Source organism: Glycine max, chromosome 9 (assembly GCF_000004515.6).
Source record: "Glycine max cultivar Williams 82 chromosome 9, Glycine_max_v4.0, whole genome shotgun sequence".
NCBI classification, from domain to species: Eukaryota; Viridiplantae; Streptophyta; class Magnoliopsida; order Fabales; family Fabaceae; genus Glycine; species Glycine max.
This window is the reverse complement of record NC_038245.2, coordinates 46,646,102-46,665,464: the sequence shown is the minus strand read 5'-3', so window position 1 is coordinate 46,665,464 and position 19,363 is coordinate 46,646,102. Positions and strand designations below refer to the sequence as shown.

The 19,363-nt window shown below is 32.0% G+C and overlaps 2 protein-coding genes and 1 pseudogene across 4 annotated transcripts; 1 reads left to right on the top strand and 2 right to left on the bottom strand.

Annotated features, from left to right (window-relative positions):
- Positions 1 to 1,595: 1,595 nt before the first annotated feature.
- On the bottom strand, positions 1,596 to 2,488 carry LOC102664032 (putative receptor like protein 25; annotated as a pseudogene).
- Positions 2,489 to 4,690: 2,202 nt separating this feature from the next.
- On the bottom strand, positions 4,691 to 9,147 carry LOC100800553 (V-type proton ATPase subunit d2). Its single transcript, XM_003534413.3, has 10 exons — positions 8,718 to 9,147; positions 7,475 to 7,595; positions 7,034 to 7,141; positions 6,843 to 6,945; positions 6,362 to 6,442; positions 6,166 to 6,251; positions 6,019 to 6,078; positions 5,857 to 5,905; positions 5,224 to 5,358; positions 4,691 to 5,003 (listed from the first exon to the last, which is right to left on the bottom strand). The coding sequence occupies exons 1-10, from the start codon at positions 8,896 to 8,898 to the stop codon at positions 4,872 to 4,874; spliced, it is 1,056 nt and encodes a 351-aa protein (XP_003534461.1). The 5' UTR covers positions 8,899 to 9,147; the 3' UTR covers positions 4,691 to 4,871.
- Positions 9,148 to 10,067: 920 nt separating this feature from the next.
- LOC100800025 (KHG/KDPG aldolase) lies at positions 10,068 to 14,438 on the top strand. 3 transcript variants are annotated; one of them, XM_014762368.2, is made up of 10 exons: positions 10,068 to 10,330; positions 10,682 to 10,717; positions 10,898 to 10,922; positions 11,015 to 11,059; positions 11,822 to 11,905; positions 12,150 to 12,221; positions 12,320 to 12,358; positions 13,194 to 13,293; positions 14,009 to 14,159; positions 14,272 to 14,438. In XM_014762368.2, exons 1-10 carry the CDS (start codon positions 10,152 to 10,154, stop codon positions 14,279 to 14,281), a joined length of 741 nt encoding a protein of 246 aa, XP_014617854.1. In that variant the 5' UTR covers positions 10,068 to 10,151; the 3' UTR covers positions 14,282 to 14,438. The 3 variants fall into 3 exon arrangements, with proteins under 3 accessions (XP_014617854.1, XP_014617853.1, XP_003534460.1); XM_014762367.3 differs by having other exon boundaries at positions 10,677 to 10,731; positions 10,898 to 10,933; XM_003534412.4 differs by having other exon boundaries at positions 10,677 to 10,731; positions 10,898 to 10,933; positions 14,009 to 14,438.
- The last annotated feature ends 4,925 nt before the right edge of the window (positions 14,439 to 19,363 follow it).

The window sequence follows — 19,363 nt, the reverse complement described above, 5'->3', positions numbered from 1 at the left end:
TAAAATTGGTGGATGTGTATGTGTTCTGGTTAAGTCATCAAGTAGCTTTTATGTTTGCAAAGCTTGTAATATAATATTGGTACAATGTAGTCAATGGAGCAAGCAAGAACAAAAAAAAACACAAAATCAACAGCTAAAAGGTATAAAACACTACCTCCACTCTTGCTAGCCAAATCCAATTATAATAACCGAAAAGAAAAGTACAACGATGAAAAACACAGCCCCTCAAGACAAGTTTTTGTTTCCAACTCAAAAAACCCTTTTAAGTCATGCAAATATCTCATGACTGAAAGAGCTTCCCAATACCATCCCGCAAGAAGTCTATTAACTCATTGTCAAGTGCATCAAATTGTCACAAATAATAAAATAGAACAGAAGTTCAAGTGTCGAGTCCACACGGATTTTGTTTATACTTAGATTGGTGCAAACCTAATTTTCAAGCAATGAAAGAAATAAGGAATTGTAAGTGAGAAGTTAAAAGGAAACTAAAAGGCAAGAAGATAAAAAAAATAAACAATAATTTAAATGAAAAAGATGATTTCAGAATACAAATGTGTTGGGGTCTAACATGTCAAAACTACTTGTGATTCAATGTTAATAATTTTTCTTTATCTAATTTGATTCAAGTTTTTACCCGCATCTACTATGGTACTCTATTTTTGATTCCCTGCCTGAACAGCCTAATTTACTTATTTTCTCTCACAAATTCCTTTACAAAGATAAAATAGTAAATCACATTAAAATTAAAGATCCATGAAATAGGCTAAACAAACATCACTATATTTTTAGACATGATTTCATTTAGATGTTCTTTTCCTATTTTCTAGAAAATAACCATTTTTCAATGCATTACTTTCGAAACAATACATGAGCATGAATGATCAGATCATAATCAATAACAACAAGACACAAAAAATGGAATTGCATTAAATAGATAATAAGTAAGAGCTACATTACAAGAGTTTGACTTGTATGGCTTCCAACAATGAGGAATTTAGCTTCTCCTTACCATGAGAGACTTTACACTTTAGGAGTTGATGGGGATGGAAGCAGAAGAGGGATGGATAAAGGAGGAGAAGGGAAGAATGACTCTAGAAGAGGGTTTCCCTTATTTGAGATGCTAAGGCTTTGAGTGTATTCAACAGAGAGCTCTGAGTGTCGGTGTGTTTTTCTCCTTTGTTTTCTACTCCTCTTGTAGGACTAAGGTAGCATAAAATTCACCCGATCTCGCGCTAAGTGCGACCTTCTGGGCCTAGCGCGATATGGCGGTGATCACACGCTTAGCGAGTATGGTGGTGATCACACGACGGCATCTGAGCTTAGCAAGTATGGTGGTGATCACACGCTTAGCGCAAAATTTGCGCCTTTAGGCTTCTGTGTAGGTCTTTTTTGCGCTAAGCTTTGTGTTGGGTGATGAGCGAGTTGGCGCGCTGTGCGGTCTTGTGCTGTTTCAATCTTTAACTTTTTCTTTCAAGCCTCTTTTTGCATCAATTTTTTCCTCCAAAGAACTTATAATTTTTTTCTTTTGAATTCTACTAATCAAAAATTAAAATGATATTAAAATTCTCATTATTTTGTTAAAAACAACACTAACATAAAGAAATTCTAATTATTCTTAATCAAAAATTGAATATCAATTAAACCTAAATTTAGCGTTATCAAAGTCCACCCCATATCCAATCAGAACCACTGTCCAATCAAATTCAATGTAAAATCCCGAGTCATGATCATCTTCAGTTGCTGAAGGTGGAGCAAAAGGTGAGCCTGCATCATCCTCACATTTCTTGAACAATTGATTCCCACACAGTCCTTGATTACCCTCAAATGAACAGCCCTCGAATGTAGCAAACTGCTTATTTTGAGGTATAGGACCTGAGAGGTTGTTAAGTGACACATTCAAGTACGACAGAAAGGTTAATTCTTCCAATTGTTGGGGAATCTTCCCTGATAAACTGTTGAGAGAAAGATCCAATGCTTGAAGGTTTGAAAGCTTCCCAAGGGATGTTTCCACTAAGCATATTGTTGGAAACGTTGAGTAAAACAAGGCCAGTTATGTCTCCCATAACATCTGAAATTTCCCCACAGAATTTATTCCCTGAAAAATCAATGGCAATCAAGTTCTAAAAGTACTCTTGGAGCTTTTCATAAACCATGATCGTCCCTTTGTTAAAACATTGTAAATGAATAAGGGTTTCTTCACTCGCCCAACTGAAACTTCCCAACAAATTATACGGCGGATATGGCTCAAACTGCAATTGACTCTTTGAAGCTTTCATGGATACCCAATTCTGAATTTTTTTGAAGGCAAACTTCCAGAGAAGTGATTGCAAGAAAGATCAATGATGTGCAGTTTGCGAAATGTGCATGTTGTAGGGCACATTATAGATCAATACAAATGACTATCATGTAAAGCAACAACTTTCATCTAGGGAAGTGTTCCCAACCAACAGGGAAATGTATCATTAATTTTGTTATGGCTGACCTCAAATACCTCTAGCATTCTACAGTTGACCAATGCTCTTGGCAATTGACCCGGAAGATTGTTATTGCTTAAATCTATTATTCTCAGAGCATTTGTTATCGTATATGTTTGAGGAATGGGGCCAATCAATTGGTTTCCTTTCAACACCAAAAATTGTAGAAATTGGCTAGAATGATTCCCCAAACATGAGGGAACCATGCCACTTAAGTTGTTAAATGATAAATCAAGATGCACAAGGGATTTCAAATTGCATATAAGTGGGGATATTTTTCCTACCAATGAGTTGTGGGAAACAAAGACTTGTTTTTCCCCGCATCCAACTGGGGAATGAATTGATATTATTGTTTGACATATAAAGGAATGACAGCTCAACGAAGCCTCGGAGGAAATTTGGAAACTCAATCAAATTGCATGAACTCAATCCTAATCATGTGTGACACCCGCTACCCCGTTATGCATATTTATACATAAAATGATTTTATTCAATAAACATAAAAGAGTTATGCATATTTATACATAAAATGATTTTATTCAATAAATATAAAAGAGCTCACGTAAGTAAAATGTTCAAGGCTTTGAAGGTGTTTGAGGTGAAAGAGGCTGCTATTAGCATCCATTGTACCAAAGATCTGACTGCTACTGAGATCAATGGCAATGACATGAGCTGTGTGGTGATCACATTCAATGCCATCCCATGAGCAGAAATCTGTGGTTGCATTCCAAGATGCTATTTTTGAATAACTGAAAGGATTATAAGAAGCAGACTTACTAATAACAAACCTTTCCTTAAATTGCGACAAGGCATAGCTTTCATCTTCATGGCATCTTGTAGGATGAACGAAAAGAAGACAATCAGTAACTTTGAATGAGGAAAGTAAATAAAGCAACAGAAACTCTATTCACAGGCCAAAAGACCAACCACATTGTATCTCTGAATAATTTATAAGCTGAAATGTTCACATAAACAGTTAGATGCACTAATTGATATTTATACTCGATTAATCGACTTCATGCAAAAAATATCTAATCACGTGCTTTGATGTAAATGTAAAATAATAATCATGTCGTGCATTTTGGTAAGAAAATTATGCGAGACGTTCTATTTCTAGTCTTTCCCTTAAGACAAAGACTAAAACTAGAACGTCTCTATGGACTGCATTTGATGAAGTTAGTTTCACATCAACAGTCCATAAAGTTTTCCGTTAAATTCACGTTTCTGATGTATTTATAGTCAATATCCACTGGGCTTTTACATTAGGCTCTGCGATAATGATCTGTCCTTCATTTTATTGGTGCTCCTGTATAACTCAAGCATGCATTTTACGGAGTAATATATCAATTCAGTCCTCAAAATAAGCATCAGTAATCCATTTAATTAGTCTTTGAATTAATGAGAATTAAAAGTTATTATGAATAATAAGATAGAAAAGCATAACAAAGATTATTTTAAAAAGGTAGAATGATGCTCAACTAAAGTGTTGGACGCAAATAAGAAATTGCTGTTAAATGTTAAGTAACTTACATCTGTAACGTATACGTAGGGGTAAGACTTTAATTATGCAATAAATAGGCATCACGCCTAAATTAATCCTTTTAACATGAAATAAACTAATTGCAAACCTGTTATTTTAAAAAAAAATAGGATTATCAAATTATCATAACTCAAATATCTTATATTACATGATAAATAAAATGCCACAACTAAATTAACCATTGTATTGTAAAAAAATGATTAAATAAGATCAAACTGCTATTTTTGGTTTTCTATTGCGGGGTCTGGGGTCATGAAAACCAGACAGAGAGTGAGTGACTCCTTGGTGGAAAAACAGAGCACATAGCCGTTGGGAGGATTGGTACAAGGGAAGAAGATCAAGAAGAGAGAATTATGAGGCACAAGGTCCACAAAGTATTTTTATAATAGCAGATCAAGTTAACAAGTTTGGAGGTGACATGGCATAGTAGTATCACCCCTCTTATATACTAAATAAATAGGTTTACTAGAATATATATTTAAAAAATACATTTTTTTTTTTAAAAATGGAAATATAATCTTAAGCGTAGTTTTTGAGTAGAAACAACAAAAGAGAGTAAGCTACATTGATACGTAAATCCAGCTAGCAAGTTTATTCCATAGAAATATTTACTGCAAAAGTCACAACATACAAATTGAATCTTAACATCTTTAAAACTGAACATATTTCAATCAAATTTGACTAAAAAAATCTTCCTTTCATATTACAGAAGATCTTATCAGCATAAGATTAATTATTTTTATCTCAATCTTCTGAACAGTGTCTGTCTAGTGTCTACCAATCAACAACTCAGATGGAGAATGCAGAAAGTATACAAATTGTCCCAACGAACATACAAACTATAACGAGCCATCCAACTAAAATATGAAGACAACACTGTCATGAACTCTGGACTTCTGATTCTGAGCAACACATTCTGAAATCCACATTAAGTTCCTGATCTCCTGTTCCCTTAACCTCATATATGCGAAGAACACAGCATAATGAAACTGCAATAGTGACAAAATAGAGCATCTTACTAATGAATATAAGAAATAACTTGCACAAGAATAAATCAAATACATTAAAAGCCAATCAACTTCCTTCCAGCACAATGACTTCGAATTTTGTTTCCATCAGTTAGTAAAGAAAGATCCAGCAAACATTAAAATATTTAACTAGTTCACTACATGAGGCAAAAATTATGATAGTCAGAACTGAAAGATGAACCTGTTGCTCAAAAGCCAAGCAAAGCCTTTTCACCTCCTCCTCGTAGAATGCCTTGTCAAGCATCTGGCTCTCTCCATATGATAGCTTAGCAAAAATAGATTGATAGGGGGGATATTTTTCCATAACAGCACGAACCTACATGAGTAACCAGATAAGAAACGTAGGAACCAAAAACAAATATTAAAAGAAATCAACCAGAAATATGTAGACAATACTAATGGCTTCGATGATTGACCATTTCGGGACAGATTCCAACAAAAAAGGATAAAGAACAACTCAACTACACAATACCCTCCAGAAATTGGTAGCCAGAACCAAGTAGGCAATTGCAAATTACAAATGAAATGAAAAGAAATCAAATCATATAAGCTCGATAATAGAATAGAAGGTGAAGGTGCTCAAAAAAGGAGAGCTTGAAAGTCACACCTCAGACTGCAAGTATACATCTTTTGGTAAAAACAACCAACATTAAAACTAGCAGTATATTTTACTAACTTGGCTATCAATAAACACAGCTACCCTGAGAAAGACAACTAGCCTAAGAAACATTCAAATTGAATGAAGCAGAACACCTTTTATCTACCAATTTAACAAAATAAAACTTCACATGACTTAGATGTAAACCATACATACCTGATCAATGTCCTCGCAGACAGCAAGTTCCTCATGACCATATGGGTATCTGTTTAAAATAATTCAGTCATTACCAAAAGAACAAGCCAAAGCAGTATACATACATTTCTATATAAAAAAAAGAGAAGATATAAACATCTAGCTGAGGGTCAAGAAGCTTACAGCAAACCAAAATTAGAGTACAATTTTCTACGGTCATCTCTGGTAAGCTCAGTACCAATGCTGTACAAAGTGAACACCATGGATGCCAGTTATGCAAGTATCCAGTAAACAAAAGAGCAATACAAAATCTTTTTACTTTAAATATACCTATTTATGGTAATATTCACAGCCCTTCTATCAGCCTCAAAAGCTAGAAGGTCAGACATTATCTCAGCTGTGGCACCACCAAGTTTCTGTTTAGGGATAACATAAAATTGATTAAAATCAGGGGAGAAGAAAACAAAAGTGCAACAAGAGAGTGCATATATCTAGTGGACAACAAAGATTGCCGCAGACCCTTCACCTGACAAAATCTATAGAAGTCTTCAAGGTATGCCTTGTAAAGAGTGTTCCTCATTATTTCAATGTTCATATCATCCAAGTCCTAGAGACATAAAGAATATAACAGCAATAAAATCAGATCAGCAGAAGTCCAAATTTCAGACAAGTATCATGAGCATATATACCTATCGAATAAACTAGTACCACAGAAACATATAAAGTTACATAAACTTTAAAGCAAAAAAGCATAGATGCCAAAATTCCATCCTACATATAACCCAGAAAAGTGGGAAAGTTGTCTTCATTAGGGAACCAACACCTAGTTGTGATTAATTTCTCGATAATTTTGTATCACAAATTCTTCGACATTTCTTATTATCACAATCTATTTATTGGATATACATTAGGGGATGCAGATATAAAATCTGTACAGGTCCTTTAACAAGATATCAAACAGACTAATTAAACAAAATAAAAGGAGATAAACTGGAAAGATGATTTACCTCTGATGTAATGCACTCAGAGAAGTATGGAGCCAGAGGAGTGTCAACAAGAACCAGCCTGTAAAGCTCCCGCATATTCTGAGCAACAGCCAGAGTAGCAATACTGCATAGAACCCACAGAAAGAGGAAGAAAATTAAAAGTCTATCTGCTTACAGTCAATGTATTGAAAACTGCATAAAATTTACTATACCTGTCAAACATGCCGAGTGGATGGCATTTTTCTAGTAATTCTTGAACATCTCTCTCATGCAAGGTGCCAGTAACAATCAAAACAACATTGTCTATCATGTGACCATATCTGCAGGAAGAAAACATAAAGTATATCGGTTTCAGCAGCACTTTATTTTTTGTAGAATGCCCACTATAACAGTAAATTTGGATCAAAATAAAAAGAGCTGCACAAGACTCATCATCCAGAGCAAATTCTAATTTGAATTCAAGTTTTACACAAGGAGTTAGAGCTAATGTCCATACTTGTAGGTTGCGTTGTGTACAATTACAGCACCTAGGACTACTTGATTGTTTAAAATTTTAGTCTCCTATAGCTCAACCTAAATAATATCCTCAATATAAAGATGACATTGACAGTAAATACAAAAAGAGACCAAACAGAAAAGTCAAGATCACATACGTGATATACTCTAAAAAGGTTGACAAGGGTTCCGTGGCTTGGCATAACATGTTCTTGTAATCATCAACCAGCTTAAGAGTACACTTCTCCACAATCGTTGTGGTATGCAATGGAGAAGGCTCTGCAATAGTTAACTTGCTCATCAGCCATCAGCATAGACCGATAATCTTAATTACATCTTGTCAACCAGTAAACACCATTGTACTAATTGTACTAAAATGCAAAAGCAACAGAATCTATTTATTTTTCTAACTCAACAATTGAATAATTTATTTACACAAGAAGCAACAGAATAAGAAATGGAAATTCTTCTAAACCTTCATTCAAATTCAATTCAACAGAGAAAATTAAACAAAACTCATACTAATAACAGTTAACTTTCAGACATATATAACATGGAAATAAACAAGATAACACTTTTTTTTTTGTTTCCCACAAGTATCCTCCTTTGTAGGAGACAATCCTGTTTGAAGCGTTATCGGACACTAAAAGTGACACCTCTCCAAACAGGAATTCGAACCTCGGTTTCCCATGTTGTGGGGATTAGCCCTTCTGCTAAACCCAACCCCATTGGAAGATCACACTGAGGTTCACAATATCAATAGAATCATGGAGTAGCACTTGTTAAAATTAAACTAAAAACCTAGATCACATGCTTTCGTGAATCTTCCAAGTACTTGATTTGGTTACACGACATAACATCTCCATCTGAAAATTTGCCGAAATGTTTCTTAGGGCATTTCCACTTCAAATCTACACACGTGTCAAACAATTATCGGGATTTCATATAAGCATTCACTTTCAAGAAAAACAGAGATGTTACTCTCAAGCTTAACGGAAACACAATAATGACTAGCAGCTAACACCACGAAAGGATCCTGCTTTTCATCCTCAAAAATAAAAAAGTCTGATAATTGAATAAACAAGATCACGCAGAGGTTCAAAATATCAACAGGATCATGAAGTAACACTCGTTTAAAAAAAAAAAAAAACTAAAAACCTAGATCACATGTTTTTACGAATCTTCCAAGTACTCGATTCGATTACAGTACAGAACATCTCCTTTCGAAAGATTTGCGAAAAATGTTTCCACTTCAAATCCACACGTGACAAAAAAAGGATCTTCAAAAATAAAAACAATACAAAGTCCAATGATTAACAAAAATTATCAATTATTAATTCATAACAATGAATAATAATAATGATAAACTGAGAATGGTGATAACGGATGGAAAAAACGCACCGTTTTGGAGGTAAGGACCGTACTCGGTGGCGGAGAGGTGCATCTTGATGTCGTCGAGGGTTTCGCATTGGCAGAGGTTGTTGTAATCGGCGGTGGTGAGGAGGCCGGCGCGGTGGCCGCGGACGATGGCCTCTAGGAAGCCGCCGTGGATGTTGAAGGTGAGAGCTTCGAATCCGTACATTTCGGATCGGATCTGATGCCGGTTTCGGATCTCGAAATTGGTTGAAGGAAGAAAGGGAACCAGACAAAAAAGAAAGAAGATCAGAACCTCCTCCTCCTTCGGGAAATTTCTGCACGAATAATAATGATGATGAGCAATGGAAATTGTATTATCTGTTTTTTTTTTTCTCTCTTTATTTATTTAATTAATTAATGGTTTGAGCAGTGTGTTTCATAGATTTACTATCATGGAAAAAATAGATTGTGAAAAATCACGGGTATATGTTTCCTTTTCTGTTTTTTATTTTATTTTATTTAGAATTTACTTTACAGGTACTGACACAGGGTAAAGAGGTAACAATTTTCATCCTTTTTTAAAAAAAAGTAAGAATTTTCATCTACGTTATACTTATTCATTAATTTTTTTCTTGTAATAATTATTTAAAAGTTATATTTAGCATAAGTTTTATTTGATTGATAATTTAATTAAAAAATTTGTTTTATTTGAGAAATAATAGTGTTGCAACTACAATATAAGCAGTATGGCAAGTGAAAAGTTTAAAAGGAAAACAGTAATAAATAAAACCATCACCAAAGTTTTATTTTATTTGAGGAAATTTTAGAAATAAGATTGAATTCAAGGCTCAATCATAAAAAGAGAAGCTCATTCCATAACACAAATAATAAATATTTTTAGTAAAACTTTATCTTTTATAGTTACAATTAGTAAAAAATAAATTTTGAATAATGTCTAGTTTACTTGATTGATTAAATGTACATGAATGATTATAAATCTTCGTTTTCGATTTCTATATATAAAAAATAAAAATCTCAAACTATTTTAAATTATCCTTATTTTATATTTATTTATATACTTAGATCTTTTTAATTCCTTAGCTCTATTAATATGCTTATTTTATTTCTATTTTTAAATTAAATGTTAATATTTTAAAAAACTTAAATCAAAATTAAATTAATCTATAATTTATGTATTTAAAATATTCATTTATCATGAAATTTAATTATGTAAAAAATATTTATCCTATATGATACACATGATGAAATACTAATAAGTTTAATTAAAACATTATGAAAATAGTGTGAATATTTGCTTTATGTAATTATTGGGTCACAACAGGGCACAGGCGTTTATTTAGTTAATACCCGTTATGGGTTGCAATGGATAAGTCATTAATTAATGTTGGGCATGAAAAAAATCTTAGTTTTTCTTGTGTTTTCTAAGTACAAAAGCAAGTAAAGCATAGTAAAACTACAATGGGCACTGCAACTGCAACCTTATCCCTGTGCCAATGGCCTACTTCTTCTTCTTCTTCTTCTGTGCGCATGCATGTGAGGTTTTCATGCAGAACCCCTCACCTTTCACCATATACAGTTGACAGAACCCTCTGCCAAATCAACAATTCTGGTGTCATAGCTTGCCTAAGAGCTAACAGGTCTCTCTTTCTTCTCTGTTTCTCTTTTTTCTTTTCTTGAAGCAGTTGAAAATAAAAACAGTGGCCAAGTTGAACAATGAAATGCCACAATTGAAAGAGGATTACTCAGCCCAATGATTTTTGTTTGTTGTGTAGTTTATGTTATTGAATATAGAGTATGCGAAGTCTATTTCTATTCTTCCCTTTTTGCTGAGCCGGGATAAGTTTTCTTTTCTCACCGTCTAATGTTCTTAAAGACTGAATTCAATTTTTAATATGCTAATTCTCACATGTCACAACCATAGTCAATACTATTTTTTAATTCGCTTTTATGCTGACTTACTTTTTTATTTTCATCTACATATAGTGCAGAAGTGGCCATGGAAGCTGCAAAAGCTGCAATAGCAGGTGGCATTTCAGTTGTGAGTATACTTTTGATGTTCTTTTATTTTGAGTCATATATATATAACTCAGGACATTTTATATGGCCTGTTTTGTCTAATTTTTAAAATTGGTCCTACTAGTTAATTAGTTTAAATTCTTTTTGGGCCATATATATCTCATCATCTATTTTCTTTTTACATGTAGTTGGAGATTGTGGTGTCGACCCCAGGTGTGTTTGAGGTTGTTTACCTAAATTTTTCTACTTCCTTACTTATCTTGTTCTTAGATTTAGAATTCATATGCTTGGTTCGATCTGTGCAGGTTCTACAACAGCTGGTGAAGGAGCATCCTACAATGGCCCTAGGGGTATGCTTTAATCCTCTAAGTTTCTATCTAGTTTTTCACATGGCATCAATGTTCTTTGTTAGGGTGTATATCAGGTGAACTCGCCAAAAGTTTGAATCTGGAGAACATATCATTGTCATTGTATTCTCTCATTTCATTGAATTTTAGGACTGTGTTTGTGTATAGCACATCACCTAATGGACATGCTGATTGACACATAAATGAGGATTATCATCAAGAATTGCTGATCCTTACTCTTGGATTTTTTGTCTTCTCTCTGAATTTTACTTAGCTATCATTAAGAGAATAATGATTTATTCTGTGGATTATTTCTAACAAAATCACAATGTCTTGTAGAAATTTTGGGAAAAATATAAAGTTGACGCATTTGAAATTGATCTAGTGTTGAATGTGTTATGCATGTGGATAAGTACCATATCATCAATTAAGAGGAATGTTCAACCTAGCTTCCAACACTTCTTCTAAATTCTAAGTGACATCCCCAAAATTTACCGAAAGTCTCTAACCTTCTTCTGATTCAGTCTTGTCTAGAACACTAATAAATTAATTTCTCAAGAAATTGCACACAAAATTTCTATAAGATGGTAGATTTTTTTTTAGTTTCTTCCTTGCTGGATATTACTAGCTTGTAAAGGTACCCTATTGCATTCTTATGATTGTTTTAACATGTTGATGATCAAGACTCCTATCATATACAGTATTATTTCATGAAATCACATTTCTCTTCAACGGTTGTCTGAACTGAACAGATATTGCCCTTAGGTTGGAACTGTTCTCAGGATTGAGGATGCAAAAAGTGCAATTAATGCCGGAGCCAAATTTCTAATGAGTCCTGCAACTGTTAAGGTTTGTAATTATTTATATATATACATACATAAATACCTTCTCAGCTTGTGCTAAATTTCAAATTTCAATGTTTATGCTTACTATTATTATTATTTTTTTCCTCTTTTCCCTATTCTTATTCTTGTTTGAATTATCTTGGGAGATTATTGACTGTCAAATTTCATTAGGAAGTGCACTATTTGTGGACATACTAGGATATCTAACCAGTGTGCATTTTTCTTTAAAATTGTTTATTGCTTATCAGGATATAATGGAAATGGATTATGTTCAGAGTGGTGAAATTTTATATATTCCTGGCACAATGACTCCAACTGAAGTAAGAGTCGACTTTTAGGTTCAAGTCTTTTACAGATCTCATGATTGATATATATTTTAGGTTCTTAATGATCATTGTATCATTTGTATGCAATGCAGATATTGTCAGCATGTGATGAAGGTGCTAAAATTGTCAAGGTAGGCCTTTGCATGTTCTTTAATGTTTGTTGTATTGAAGAGTGTTGAAATATGGGCAGAATACATTCACTTGATAGATATGCATCCCCTTATGCAGTGATGAGTGGAGACTTCTGGATTTTTTGGCCTGCTGTTTTCCTATTTCTTCAATTTTCCGTTGTTAATATCTGGTTCATTTGGAACAATACCTCCTAGATGCATATAAACACAGGAGGCAACTTATTTCTTTTTTAAACAAAAATCTTTTTTCATTTTTTTAAGCTTGTCTCATAAGTTTCTTCTAAAATTATAGATAGATAATTCTAAATTTTACATTAATGCAATGGCTAGCAAAGGGTAGAAATAAAATGAACAAATAGAGAGAAAAAAAATAGAATCAAACCTGTAAAATATTTAGCCTGTGGAAAGATAATCAACAGGTGTTGGAAAAAAGGATGGGAAGGATTTTTTAATCTTTACAATTAGACATGTCCCATGTTTAATTTACTTTTCATTTTAAAGGATTATAATTATAAAGATTCCAACTGAAGTTAAATTACTAATTCACTTACACATGTATTTATTTTGTGTTTCTACTAAGTTTGGGTTCTTAGGGAGTTTTTTTTGGAGGAAGCATGTGCTTGGCATGATTTTCTACCTTATCATAGTCCTAATAACGAATGCCTTGAGTTATTCATATTCTAGCAACCTTTAGCTGCTTTTCTCCTTTGGTCAAGATTTATGTATCTTACTGTCAAGATTCACGTAAAGGTCACAATCATAGACTAGCATCAAATGCATTTTATATTTTAAAAGAATTTCTTACACTTGGTTTTTACCTTGTGTTGTGTGATAGATTTATCCAGTTTCTGCACTCGGAGGATTTCAGTACATATCAGCACTGAAGAAGGCCTTTCCTCATATCTCTATGGTTGCTTCTCAGGGAATAACAATAGGTAGTTTTACAGTTTTTCCTATTGCGTTATATAGTGAGTGATATTAATTGCAGGGCCATCTATAACGCATTAGGAGAATACTATAGAGATATGGGTAAATATTTAAAATCCCCTCATCTTACCATTATCAAACGTTGTTATAAGCTGCATCTGAACATAAATATGGGTTCAAGATATACATGGTTCAGGATTATTATGTTTAATATATCATTACCAGCATTAATTCCTGATCTTTTTCATGTCTCATCCTCGAATATTTTACTAATAGGTATGCCAGTATTATTTCTCATTCTCAGTGTTGATTTGATTTATTTGCTTGAAGCAGCTGTTTTTTTCCCCTCAAAGATTTCTGTTTGGAAACCTTCACTCTTCATCATTTTCTTTTGCCAAACATATAGTTTAGAACTTACTAATGGTGAAGTTTCTCGTTAAGTTGATGCATGTAAAAAAAATCAATATCCTATTTGGTTATGTACTATATTATATTTTTTTTGCAAATACTCCTTTTGACGAACTGTTTAAAGCAGCTTATGGAACAAGCTTTTAGAAGAATTTTTCTATGACAACTTTTGATAAATATTTATAATACTAACCTTGTTGTCCTCATCCATATATGTCCAATAGGCACAACAAGTATGCATTTTAATAGTAGATTAAGTTAATGCCATTGGCATAACTATCCAATGTGAATGACTTTCTCTCGTATTGCTTGTAGATTCAATTGGGGAATACATTTTGCGAGGAGCATCAGCAGTTGTTTTGTCAGATGCGATATTTGATAAAGATGCAATTGCACAACATGATTTAGATAAGATACAAAAACTTGCACATTCTGCTGCCTTGTTGGGTAACAAATCTGTGAATAGGTAACACTCTGTACTTTTTTAAATACATTTAGTGGTTGGTTTTTTCTTCTAGGTTTATTCATAATGGTTGTTTGGAATGATTGTTACATTTGTTTTTGAATCATTTTGTTAGAATTTATTAGAGCAGTTAACCAACAAGAAATACTTGAGTGGATGATGATCTGAAACGACGGTTTGACTCACAAGGATCTCTCAACTCTAATAGCTCTACCAATATAAGAGTTGTATACTCATAAGACAAGGTTGATGCAGTTATAAGAGTTGTATCTTTGCCTCAAACCCCTATTATACCATATTAACACTCAATCATTCAATTTTGGTTTTCCTCCTTCTGGTGTTAAGGTCAAATATTGTGAATAATTGTGAAATAATTGTTCTTTGTTACTAGTAAAAGAATGGTTCATTTGCTATCAAACTTATATCAATAAGACAGGGTTGATGGAGTTATAATAGTCGTATATTTGCCTTAAATCCCGATTATACCATATTAACACTTAATCATTCAATTTTGATTTTCCTCCTTCTGGTCTTAAGATGAAAAATGTGAAGTATTTGTTCTCTCTTACTAGGAAAAGCATGGTTCATTTGCTATCAAATTTGTAGCTCAATTGCCATCAGCCCAAGTCTTTACGATTTTTTGGTATTCTGTTGATGTTGAAGGTTCCATTATCAACTTGGTATTGAACTGCAATCTTCTCCCTAAAATGTGACTTCTTTGCCACTATAATAAACTTTATTGGCTAACTACGAATCAAGCTAAAAACAAATGAAGTAAACTTTTGTTTAACAAGCAGCTGCTAATGTGTGTATAAAGCAAACGATTATCTGTTTATGTGTGTCTCAGAACAAAAAATGGAGCTAGAAAAAAGAGAGCCTTCTTTTTTCTTTTATCACATCTCTCCTTTTTCTCTCTTCATTATTTATATATTATATTATATATAAAACTAAATAATAAATTCAAATATTTATTATTTAGTTTATATTCTATTTTTAAGTTTTTTTTCTTTTTCATTTATTTATTGTTTAGTGAAAGTGAAAATAAATTCTTAAGATAAAGAGGAACCCCTTTGCAAAAGGACAATGTTTTCGTCAAAATAGTATAAATAGTATCTAACTACTTATTTATATAGTTAAAAACAAAATAGTATCTATCTTCATGATAAAAAATATATATTAAAAAGGAATTCATTTTGTACTACAAATTAGAATCTCTAACATGAAAAGTGAAACCCTCCTACTCTCTCAAGTCTTAATTACATATTCTTAATACTTTTTTTTGGAAGGCATTTTCAATATAACTCCTAATTATCTCAAATTACTCTATCTTTTTTTATATAGTAAATAGTACTTATTTCATTTCATTATGAATCAAGTGATCAATACAAGGAATTACATAATCAATATAATAGATGCTAAGGAACAATAAAGTCACCTTTGCTAACTCGAGCAATTCCTTTAGCTTGTTTCTTGACAAATCTTTTTACACTCAACAACAATATTTCTCAATTTTTATAGGTCCTCACATGCAATATTTATTTTATCAACTGCTATTTTACAATCTAATTCAAAATACTATATGATTAAAATTCATTGTAGCTACAAAACGAAGAGTTGATAATAGACCTCATGTTTCATCTTCTTGAAGGTTCATACATAGTTGTCTCCATGATGTCAGTGTTGAAACCAATCTTTCTTGATCATCACGAACACACAAACCAATTCCAGTGGTATTGCAAATCATATGGAAGCTAGAATCTACATTGCATTTGAGTCATCCATGTTCTGGTTTTTGCAAGCCTTCAATGATGTCGTTTGTCAATCCTCTCTAACTAATCTTTTGTCTTTACACACTCTTCTTTTAACCACAAACTCACTTGGGACATCCTTGTTTTCCTAGACCTTGTCGTTCCTCCTCCTTCATATGCTCCATAGTAAGATAGTCATTTGATCTTTCATTTCTTCTTGTAGTTTAAAAAAAAAGTGAAGAAGAACTTTGTACATGATTCAATTTGTAACAAGACCTCCTCCAGGCAATGGCTTAGGTTGAACTTCGACTAGCAATCTTCATTTTTTGTGCACGTAAAAAATGCGTGAATAGTTATCTCAACTTCAGCTTCACGTAGGGGACAAACAATGTGACACTACACCCTCCTAGAATTGAAAGTTGCTATAGTTGGAATGCAACCTCTACATATTCTCTACATCAAATTTGTTACTCGTGGTGGAAGATTTTCTTTTCAGATCCACTTTTAATCACCATGTATTGTTAGGTGTTCATTATCCACTAAGTCAATAATTATCACTTTGTACACACTCTTTACCGAGTAGACTCGCTTCTATGTATAGCCTTATATGTTGGTGTCTTGTTGATCAACATTCAACAATGGTGTTCTCAAGATGGCCTCAACATCCTTCACTTTGAAAATTTGCTCAAGGAGCATGTAGTTCCAACACAAAACCTCTTTGTCCATCAAAACTCTCACTTTCAAATCCTCTAAGACCAAGTTGAAAGCATGGATATTTTGAAAGCCTAATTAAGCCCCCAAGCTTTGATCCTTTGAGACACATAATTTGTCCTAAGCTAGCCAATTCATTCCTCTTGATTTCATTCCAACTAATTGCCACGACCAATTTAAGTTCATCATCATTTGGATCTCATCACTAAGAGTTGTAAGTATAAGGAAAATGCTCATGCAATAATTAGGAATAACTTGAATAATAAATTTTACCATTATCTCTCTTCCTGCCATTGATAGGGTCCTTCCACTCCAAGAATTTATTTTTTCCCACACCCTATCCTTGATTAAGTTAAAAATAAGCTTCTTGCTCCTTTCCATAGAAGAAGGAAAGCCCAAATATTTTCCTCCACTATTTCCTTAGGTCACCACCAAAACTGATATCACATCATTCTTCAAACCTTGATCTACATTCCTACTAAAAGTGACTTCAGATTTTTACAGATTAATCTATTGCCTAGATTGCCTTTGCATAGTCATCTAAAAAATTTCTAACCACCATTGTTTCTCTTTCATTAGCTCTAAAAAATAGAAAGTTATCATCTACAAACAATAAGTGGAAAACAACAAGAGCATCTGGACAAATTTTAACCCATGCACATCACCCTTTTTTCTGCATCTTTTATTAGCCTTTTATTAGCACATATAGTCCTTCAACACACAATATAAAAAGATAGGGGGGGGGGGGGAGAGGATCCCCTTTATGGAGTAATAGGCTCAATCATTTCATCATTTACATTAACATAGAAATTCATTGAAACACAAAGCATTATTCATGTAACAAAGTTTGTATGAAATCCAAGTTTAATGAACATCTCCTATAAATAACCCTTTTTAGTTCTATCATATGCTTTGTTAATATCAATTTTCAATGTTACGTCTCATTTCCCCCCTTCTTTTGCACTTCATAAAATGCAAATTTTCAGAAGTAACCAAAGTATTATCAATAATAGATCTGATCTGCATGAATAAAAGCTGATTGTTCCTCAGATACACAATAATAGATATACCAGGAACAAAATCTGATTACTTTATCTTTTGTTGTATACTTGATTGTCTTAGCTAAAAATTTATAAATGTCTAAAAATAATGTTGTATCATAATTTAATTTTTTATTATAAATTTTAAATGTATGTATTTAAAAATATTTATTATAAATTTTATTATGATATAATTTATAAATTTGAAATGATTTCTATATTATGAACTATAATGAAGGATGGATCTAAAAGGGGGTGAGGAGGGCTCAAGCCCCTCCCTCTCTTAAAACTTTTTATCTATCTACATATATTTTTAAATTAATTGTATGTTGTTATTATAATAATGGTTAATGTTAATTAGTAGAGTTTAATGTATATATATTGATAAAGTAAAACTATTTTAGACGATCATCTAATCATAAATCATCGTTTGAATTATTTCACAAACTTATCATACATGATGAATTGTGATTGGATGATTGTGTAAAACTTTTTACACTATCAGCGTATAATCTTTTTTCTCCAATTAGTATAAGGGTTTAATGTTTATGCATTAATGATGTAAAACAATTTTACACTGTTATTTAATCATAACTTATCGTTTAAATTACTCTAAGATAATTATTTTAAAAGTCAACAAATTTACCCTGATGAGTTGTGATTAGATGATTGTATAAAAAGTTTATCATGTCAATGCATAACCTTTTTTTTAGATTAAAATTGTGTAAAATTAATTGTGTTTGTTGTTTTATTGCAATGATTAAAGTGATAACTAGTATAAAATTATGTAAAACTAAAATTGTGTGTTTGTTGTTATTATAATAACAAATAAGATTATCATCATTTAATATAAAAATTAGTTTTAATTTTATGTGTAAAAATAATTATTTTAAAAAATATTATTTATTAAAATTAATATTTAAACAATTATAAAAGAAGAAAAAAAAATTTATAACCTCCCTTTATAAGATTTCTGGATCAGAATATATATATATATATATATAAACGACTCTGGTCCTTTACCTAAGAAATGAATGGTAGCATTTTTTGTTTAACATAATATTGGTATGAAATAACTCTCACCAAAAGTAGTGATTAATCTTTGTTGGAGCTTGTAATCGTACACTAATTCTTACCACTTTTATCAATAGATGTTAGTAGTAGTTTTTTTTGTTCTAATTATAAGAAATATGACTACTTTCAAATATATTAATTGATAATTTTTTTATACTCTTATTTTCTTATGAAATCTATTAGTAAAAACATTACTCATTTTTCATTTTTCATGAAAGTAAATACAGAGTAATTAACAATATAAGGCATTCATTATTTTAAAATTTATTTCTAAAATTATAAGTAGTCTCATTATATCTAAAACAATTCCTAATTCATTAACAATAAGAAAATCTTTATATTAACAAATTAAAATAATTTTTTCATACACTAATCATTCATAAAAATTGAACTATTTTATTTTTACTTTGGCTCGAGGTTTGGATAAGCACGAACCCCATCAGTTCTATCCCAAAGTATATTGAAGATTTTTTTCCCAATATAAAAATCATAATTAATGGAAATTTAAGAACCTTAACCTACAGAATTGAAGAGTCAAAAATATAAATAAAAGGCTAAATTTTGAGACGTTAAATCAAGTATTGATTCAAGATTACCAGCGGCCATATTGAATCGATTAGTCAATGGCTGTTCA